The 9,342-nt window shown below is 57.5% G+C and overlaps 1 protein-coding gene across 1 annotated transcript in view; it reads right to left on the bottom strand.

Annotated features, from left to right (window-relative positions):
• Window positions 1–2,810, bottom strand: part of LOC141221134 (uncharacterized) — a 48,793-nt gene extending 45,983 nt beyond the window's left edge. Inside the window, exon 1 of the mRNA XM_073666483.1 lies at window positions 2,722–2,810. Within this exon, the coding sequence (XP_073522584.1) occupies window positions 2,722–2,775 (54 nt within the window). The 5' untranslated portion in view covers window positions 2,776–2,810. The remainder of the gene's footprint in view (window positions 1–2,721) is intronic.
• Window positions 2,811–9,342: the final 6,532 nt, after the last annotated feature.

Here is a 9,342-nt window from a genome sequence, read left to right on the forward strand (position 1 = left end):
AATCTGTTTGTGGAACCAGTTTGAAAAAAAAACACATTTTTCACAAGGTTTGAGTGAAATTTTGCACGGCCCATCTTTATCACCAGACTAAAAATACTGAAAACATTAAAACACGAAATTTACCCCATTCATGAGATTTGGCCCTCTGAATTTAGACTGTATAGAAATAAAGGAGAAAATGGGTGTCTGTGTGTTAAATGCAAAACTACAGTTTTAGCCCAAAGGATCTTAAAGAATTAGAGCGACAGCGATCAAAGAGTCACTTTTTACAGAAGATGGAAACCTGAACAGCGAGGATATACTGGAACAATCAGATTTAAAAGGGTTAATCAGCACAAAGCTAATGAAATAATCGATGGGTTGTACCTTATTTTGAAAAATGTTTGACGCGCACATTAACGTGAAATATTGTAATTCTGTGGCGTCAAATGTACTTGCAAATCAGCTAACAAAGACAGTGATATGGCAGTGTTTCAGTTACACAATCAAAAATGGGAACTATATAAGTAGTAACGAATCCATGTGGCAATTACTAAATTTTCCCATCCATGAAAGACATCTGACTTTAGTTCATCTCAGCATCCATCTTGAAAATGGGCAACGAGTTTATTTCACTACCAACAATTTAGAAGAAAGAGCGACTCAACTACCTAATACAACATTAACAGCTTTCTTTCTCCCGTGTCAAGCAGATCCATTTGCGAGGACTTTATTATATTCAGACGTTCCAAAAATATTATACATGGAATAAGTTGAGAAAAGTATTTTGCAAAAGGAAACAAGGTGCAAGGGTCCAAGGATGGGACGGAGGTTCTAGTGATGCTCTTAGACGCGTGTACACACTTCATCCAAACAACGCAGCGTGTTACTGCCTACGTTTTTTGCATCACACTGTCCATGGGCCAGTGTCTTTCACAGATTTAAAAACAGTTGGTGGTGAGCTGTCTCAATCTTACAGGGAGGCATTCCAAAAGCGTGGTCTGATCGAAGATTATCAACACTGGGACATGACATTGCAGAAAATGTCTCTCACTCACTTTCCACTACAACTTTGAAACCTGTTCGCTATAATAATTACAACCTGTGCACCTTCTAACCCCCGCGCTCTTTGGGAAAAATACAAAGAATATCTTAGCGAAGATATTCTTAGAGTGCACAGGAGAGTTAATCCGGATTTAGGCTTAAATTTCACTGCTGACATATTCACCAAAGTCCTCTTGACGCTAGAAGAAAGGTGCAAGTGTATCAATAGTAAAACTCTAATAGAATTTGGTTTACGAGCACCAGTTCGACCAGCCTTTAATGTTATAGACAGAGATATTCTGCAAAACAAAAGCTATGATTTGGAAAGGTTGAAAGAATTTGTCACATTAAATAAGCCTCATTTGGTTGATGACCAAAGATCGGCGTATTTGGCAATTACAGATCAGATTTAAAGTGGAAATGGGAGACTGTTTTTCTTTGATGGACCAGGAGGTATCGGTAAAATATTCTTAATTAATTTGCTGCTCGCAGAAATTCGCTCAAACAATAACATTGCTCTGGCCGATGCCTCGTCTGGGATTGCGACCACTCTTCTAGATGGAGGGCGCAGGGCTCATTCAGCACCAGGATTGCCCTTGAATCTAGTGCTGTTGGAAACTCTTGGCTGTAATATCACTAAGGGCTCAGGGAAAGCTAAAGAATTAGAGACTTGCAAATTAATTGTCTGTGATGAATCTACCATGGCGCACAAGAAAGCTGTCGAGGCCCTCGATCGCACCTTGAAAGATCTGCAGGGATCCAATTGCTTAATGGGGGAAATTGTACTTTTTTTACAGGTGACTCTGCCAAACGTTACCTGTTCTTAAGGGAGCAACGCCAGCAGACGAGCTGAATGCCTGTTTAATATCTTCTCATCTATGGAGACATATGCAAAACCTACAAGAAACAAAGTGATCATAAACCCTGCTGTAACTAAATAAGTAAAAAAGCAAAAGTGCATTTAAATAACATAGGGCTCTTAGTAAACATGGTTTTTGATCAAAAAAGCATCATAGCCATCCCACCATGGCAAGGTGACCCTTTTCAGGATGGAGACGTATTCAGAAGCTTCTCTGACTACTAATATACGGGTTCACTTGAAGGGAAATTCTACTGCGGACAAACTTACACGCCACCTACTATGCCTCAGAAACGACAGGTTCCCTACAGATTCCACTACCGGCTTAATCTCCTTCCCGGAAAACTTTTACAAAATGGCGTCCTCAGTACTGGAGATTATTGACCAAGTATTCCCTGATATTTGTAACAATTTTAACAACTATCAGTGGCTTTGTGAACGCACAATCCTACGCCCTAAACACTATAGTGTCAGCTCCATAAACCTACAAATACAGAAGAGACGGCCGGTCCAGAGACCACATACATGTACAATGACTCAGTCATGGATGGTGAACGAGCCGTAATGTCCCCATTGGAGTTCCTGAATTGTGTGGAGCCTCCTGGATGTCACCGCATAGACTCACTATAAAGATAGGAGCCCGATAATGACCCAACACAAGGGAATGTAATGTATTATGTCCTAGAGAAAGTGCAGAGAAATAATCATCTAATGCTGCGATTCCAGGATTATTCTAGAGGGAATCGGCTGCGATATCCCCTGTACAATATATATCTAGTATTAATGCTCCAGTAATGGGGTCTCCACATACCTCCACCTGCAGAGCCGCCACCACATACCTCCACCTGCAGAGCCGCCACCACATACCTCCACCTGCAGAGCCGCCACCACATATATGGCTGCTCTGTGCGCACAGGATCTGTGATGAGGTCACAGGAGGGGAGGAGTCAGGGGTCACATGATCAGGGGCCTCAGTGGCTACAGGACTCTGCTGTGCTGGTTGTCATGGTGCTGGATGAGCTGAAGTTTATGTGTGGGGTCAGGAGGGGTTTACAGTGTGGATGTAGCAGAGCCGCGTGTGTACGAGGTGTACGGAGCAGAGCCGTGTGTGTACGAGGTGTACGGAGCAGAGCCGTGTGTGTACGAGGTGTACGGAGCAGAGCCGTGTGTGTACGAGGTGTACGGAGCAGAGCCGTGTGTGTACGAGGTGTACGGAGCAGAGCCGTGTGTGTACGAGGTGTACGGAGCAGAGCCGTGTGTGTACGAGGTGTACGGAGCAGAGCCGCGTGTGTACGAGGTGTACGGAGCGGAGCCGCGTGTGTACGAGGCGTACGGAGCAGAGCCGCGTGTGTACGAGGCGTACTGAGTGGAGCCGCGCGTGTACGAGGTGTACGGAGCTGAGCCGCGTGTGTACGAGGTGTACGGAGCAGAGCCGCGTGTGTACGAGGTGTACGGAGCAGAGCCGCGTGTGTACGAGGTGTACGGAGCAGAGCCGTGTATGTATGAGGTGTACGGAGCGGAGCCACCCGTGTGCAAGGCGTACGGAGCGGAGCCACGAGTGTGCGAGGCGTACGGAGCTGAGCCGCGCGTGTGCGAGGCGTACGGAGCGGAGCCACGCGTGTGCGAGGCGTACGGAGCTGAGCCGCGCGTGTGCGAGGTGTACGGAGCGGAGCCGCGTGTGTACGAGGTGTACGGAGGGGAGCCGCATGTGCACGAGGTGTACGGAGCGGAGCCGCGCGTGTACGAGGTGTACGGAGAGGAGCCGCGCGTGTACGAGGTGTACGGAGCGGAGCCGCGCGTGTACGATGTGTACGGAGAGGAGCCGCGCGTGTACGAGGCGTACGGAGCGGAGCCGCGTGTGTACGAGGTGTACGGAGCGGAGCCACGTGTGTACGGAGCAGAGCCGCATGTGTGCGAGGTGTACGGAGCGGAGCCGCGTGTGTACGAGGCGTACGGAGCGGAGCCGCGTGTGTACGAGGCGTACGGAGCGGAGCCACGTGTGTACGAGGTGTACGGAGCGGAGCCGCGTGTGTACGAGGTGTACGGAGAGAGCCGCGTGTGTACGGAGCAGAACCGCGTGTGTACGAGGTGTACGGAGCGGAGCCGCGCGTGTATGAGGTGTACGGAGCGGAGCCGCGTGTGTACGAGGTGTACGGAGCGGAGCAGCGTGTGTACGAGGCGTACGGAGAGGTGCCGCGTGTGTACGAGGTGTACGGAGTGGAGCCGCGTGTGACGAGGTGTACGGAGCGGAGCCGCGTATGTACGAGGTGTACAGAGCAGAGCCGTGTGTGTACGAGGTGTACGGAGCAGAGCCACGTGTGTACGAGGTGTACGGAGCAGAGCCACGTGTGTACGGGGTGTACGGAGCAGAGCCGTGTGTGTACGAGGTGTACGGAGCAGAGCCGTGTGTGTACGAGGTGTAAGGAGCGGAGCCGCGTGTGTACGAGGTGTACGTAGCAGAGCCGCGTGTGTACGAGGTGTACGGAGCGGAGCCGTGTGTGCGAGGAGTACGAAGCAGAGCCGCCTGTGTACGAGGTGTACGGAGCGGAGCCGCGCGTGTACGAGGTGTACGGAGCGGAGCCGTGTGTGTACGAGGTGTACGGAGCGGAGCCGCGTGTGTACGAGGTGTACGGAGCAGAGCCGCGTGTGTACGAGGTGTACGGAGTGGAGCCGCTCGTGTACGAGGTGTACGGAGCAGAGCCGCGTGTGTACGAGGTGTACGGAGCGGAGCCGTGTGTACGAGGAGTACGGAGCAGAGCCGCGTGTGTACGAGGTGTACGGAGCAGAGCCGCGCGTGTACGAGGTGTACAGAGCGGAGCCGCGCGTGTACGAGGTGTACGGAGCGGAGCCGTGTCTGTACGTGGTGTACGGAGCGGAGCCGTGTGTGTACGAGGTGTACGGAGCGGAGCCTCGTGTGTACGAGGTTTAAGGAGCGGAGCCGCGTGTGTACGTGGCGTACGGAGCGGAGCCGCATGTGTACGAGGCGTACAGAGCGGAGCCACGTGTGTACGAGGTGTACCGAGCGGAGCCACGTGTGTACGAGGTGTACAGAGCAGAGCCGCGTGTGTACGGAGCGGAGCCGCGCGTGTACGAGGTGTACGGAGTGGAGCCACGCGTGTACGAGGTGTGCGGAGCGGAGCCGCACGTGTACGAGGTGTACGGAGCGGAGCCACGTGTGTACGAGGTGTACGGAGCGGAGCCGCGTGTGTATGAGGTGTGCGGAGCGGAGCCATGTGTACGAGGTGTACGGAGCGGAGCCGCGTGTGTACGAGGTGTACTGAGCGGAGCTGCGTGTATACGAGGTGTACGGAGGGGAGCCGCGTGTGTATGAGGTGTACGGAGGGGAGCCGCGTGTGTACGAGGTGTACGGAGCGGAGCTGCGTGTGTACGAGGTGTACGGAGCGGAGCTGCGTGTGTACGAGGTGTACGGAGGGGAGCCGCGTGTGTACGAGGTGTACGGAGGGGAGCCGCGTGTGTACGAGGTGTACTGAGCGGAGCTGCGTGTGTACGAGGTGTACGGAGCGGAGCCGCGTGTGTACGAGGTGTACGGAGCGGAGCCTCGTGTGTACGAGGTTTACGGAGCGGAGCCGCGTGTGTACGAGGTGTACGGAGAGAGCCGCGTGTGTACGGAGCAGAACCGCGTGTGTACGAGGTGTACGGAGCGGAGCCGCGCGTGTATGAGGTGTACGGAGCGGAGCCGCGTGTGTACGAGGTGTACGGAGCGGAGCAGCGTGTGTACGAGGCGTACGGAGAGGTGCCGCGTGTGTACGAGGTGTACGGAGTGGAGCCGCGTGTGACGAGGTGTACGGAGCGGAGCCGCGTATGTACGAGGTGTACAGAGCAGAGCCGTGTGTGTACGAGGTGTACGGAGCAGAGCCACGTGTGTACGAGGTGTACGGAGCAGAGCCACGTGTGTACGGGGTGTACGGAGCAGAGCCGTGTGTGTACGAGGTGTACGGAGCAGAGCCGTGTGTGTACGAGGTGTAAGGAGCGGAGCCGCGTGTGTACGAGGTGTACGGAGCAGAGCCGCGTGTGTACGAGGTGTACGGAGCAGAGCCGTGTGTGCGAGGAGTACGAAGCAGAGCCGCCTGTGTACGAGGTGTACGGAGCGGAGCCGCGCGTGTACGAGGTGTACGGAGCGGAGCCGTGTGTGTACGAGGTGTACGGAGCGGAGCCGCGTGTGTACGAGGTGTACGGAGCGGAGCCGCTCGTGTACGAGGTGTACGGAGCAGAGCCGCGTGTGTACGAGGTGTACGGAGCGGAGCCGTGTGTACGAGGAGTACGGAGCAGAGCCGCGTGTGTACGAGGTGTACGGAGCAGAGCCGCGCGTGTACGAGGTGTACAGAGCGGAGCCGCGCGTGTACGAGGTGTACGGAGCGGAGCCGTGTCTGTACGTGGTGTACGGAGCGGAGCCGTGTGTGTACGAGGTGTACGGAGCGGAGCCTCGTGTGTACGAGGTTTAAGGAGCGGAGCCGCGTGTGTACGTGGCGTACGGAGCGGAGCCGCATGTGTACGAGGCGTACAGAGCGGAGCCACGTGTGTACGAGGTGTACCGAGCGGAGCCACGTGTGTACGAGGTGTACAGAGCAGAGCCGCGTGTGTACGGAGCGGAGCCGCGCGTGTACGAGGTGTACGGAGTGGAGCCACGCGTGTACGAGGTGTGCGGAGCGGAGCCGCACGTGTACGAGGTGTACGGAGCGGAGCCAAGTGTGTACGAGGTGTACGGAGCGGAGCCGCGTGTGTATGAGGTGTGCGGAGCGGAGCCATGTGTACGAGGTGTACGGAGCGGAGCCGCGTGTGTACGAGGTGTACTGAGCGGAGCTGCGTGTGTACGAGGTGTACGGAGGGGAGCCGCGTGTGTATGAGGTGTACGGAGGGGAGCCGCGTGTGTACGAGGTGTACGGAGCGGAGCTGCGTGTGTACGAGGTGTACGGAGCGGAGCTGCGTGTGTACGAGGTGTACGGAGGGGAGCCGCGTGTGTACGAGGTGTACGGAGGGGAGCCGCGTGTGTACGAGGTGTACTGAGCGGAGCTGCGTGTGTACGAGGTGTACGGAGCGGAGCCGCGTGTGTACGAGGTGTACGGAGCGGAGCCTCGTGTGTACGAGGTTTACGGAGCGGAGCCGCGTGTGTACGTGGCGTACGGAGCGGAGCTGCGTGTGTACGAGGCGTACGGAGCGGAGCCGCGTGTGTACAAGGTGTATGGAGCGGAGCCGCATGTGTACAAGGTGTACGGAGCAGAGCCGCGTGTGTACGGAGCGGAGCCCCGCGTGTATGAGGTGTACGGAGCCGAGCCGCACGTGTACGAGGTGTACGGAGCGGAGCCGCGCGTGTACGAGGTGTACGGAGCGGAGCCTCGTGTGTACGAGGTGTACGGAGCGGAGCCGCGTGTGTACGAGGTGTACGGAGCGGAGCCGTGAGTACGAGGTGTACGGAGCGGAGCCGCGTGTGTACGAGGTGTACGGAGCGGAGCCGCGTGTGTACGAGGTGTACGGAGGGGTGCCGCGTGTGTATGAGGTGTACGGAGCGGAGACGCGTGTGTACGAGGTGTACGGAGCGGAGCCGCGTGTGTACGAGGTGTACGGAGCGGAGCTGCGTGTGTACGAGGTGTACGGAGCGAAGCTGCGTGTGTACGAGGCGTACGGAGCGGAGCCACATGTGTACGAGGTGTACGGAGCGGAGCCGCGTGTTTACGAGGTGTACGGAGCAGAGCCGCATGTGTACGGAGTGGAGCCGCGTGTGTACGAGGTGTACGGAGCGGAGCCGTGTGTACGAGGTGTACGGAGCGGAGCCGCGTGTGTACGAGGTATACGGAGCGAAGCCGCGTGTGTACGAGGTGTACAGAGCGGAGCCGCGAGTGTACGAGGTGTACGGAGCGGAGCCGCTTGTGTACGAGGTGTACGGAGAGGAGCCGCGCGTCTGCGAGGTGTACGGAGCGGAGCCGTGCGTATACGAGGTGTACGGAGCGGAGCCGCGCGTGTGCGAGGCGTACGGAGCGGAGCCACGCGTGTACGAGGCGTACGGAGCGGAGCCGCGCGTGTACGAGGCGTACGGAGCGGAGCTGCGCGTGTACGAAGTGTACGGAGCGGAGCCGCGCGTGTACGAGGCGTACAGAGCGGAGCCGCGTGTGTACGAGGTGTACGGAGCGGAGCCGCGTGTGTACGGAGCAGAGCCGTGTGTATGAGGTGTACGGAGCGGAGCCGCGTGTATACGAGGCGTACGGAGCGGAACTGCGTGTGTGCGAGACGTACGGAGAGGAGCCGCGTGTGTGCGACGCGTACGGAGCGGAGCCGCGTGTGTACGAGGCGTACGGAGCGGAGCCGCGTGTGTACGAGGCGTACGGAGCGGAGTCGCGTGTGTACGAGGTGTACGGAGTGGAGCCGCGTGTGACGAGGTGTACGAAGCGGAGCCGCGTGTGTACGAGGTGTACGGAGCAGAGCCGTGTGTGTATGAGGTGTATGGAGCGGAGCCGCGTGTGTACGAGGCGTACGGAGCGGAGCCGGGTGTGTACGAGGCGTACGGAGCGGAGCCGCGTGTGTACGAGGCGTACGGAGGGGAGCCGCGTGTGTACGAGGTGTACGGAGTGGAGCCGCGTGTGACGAGGTGTACGGAGCGGAGCCGCGTGTGTACGAGGTGTACGGAGCAGAGCCGTGTGTGTATGAGGTGTATGAAGCGGAGCCGCGTGTGTACGAGGTGTACGGAGCGGAGCCGCGTGTGTACGAGGCGTACGGAGCGGAGCCACGTGTGTACGAGGTGTACGGAGCGGAGCCGCGTGTGTACGATGTGTACGGAGAGAGCCGCGTGTGTACGGAGCGGAGCCGCGCATGTATGAGGTGTACGGAGCGGAGCCGCTTGTGTACGAAGCGGAGCCGCGTGTGTACGAGTTGTACGGAGCGGAGCCGCGTGTGTACGAGTTGTACGGAGCAGAGCCGCGTGTGTACGGAGTGGAGCCGCATGTGTACGAGGTGTACGGAGCGGAGCCGTGTGTACGAGGTGCACGGAGCGGAGCCGCGTGTGTACGAGGTGTACGGAGCGAAGCCGCGTGTGTACGAGGTGTACGGAGCGGAGCCGCGTGTGTACGAGGTGTACAGAGCGGAGCCACGTGTGTACGAGGTGTACGGAGCGGAGTCGCGTGTGTACGAGGCGTACGGAGCGGAGCCGCTTGTGTACGAGGTGTACGGAGCGGAGCCGCGTGTGTACGAGGTGTATGGAGGGGAGCCGCGTGTGTACGAGGTGTACGGAGCGGAGCCGCGTGTGTACGCGCTGTACGAAGCGGAGCCGCTTGTGTACGAGATGTACGGAGCGGAGCCGCTTGTGTACGAGATGTACGGAGCGGAGCCGCGCGTGTGCGAGGTGTGCGGAGCGGAGCCGCGCGTGTGCGAGGTGTACGGAGCAGAGCCGCGCGTGTGCGAGGCGTACGGAGCGGAGCCGCGTGTGTACGAGGTGTACGGAGCGAAGCCAC

The sequence above is a fragment of the Phyllobates terribilis genome, unplaced genomic scaffold (assembly GCF_046119375.1).
Source record: "Phyllobates terribilis strain yellow unplaced genomic scaffold, ASM4611937v1 Scaffold_321__1_contigs__length_2177432, whole genome shotgun sequence".
NCBI lineage: Eukaryota > Metazoa > Chordata > Amphibia > Anura > Dendrobatidae > Phyllobates > Phyllobates terribilis.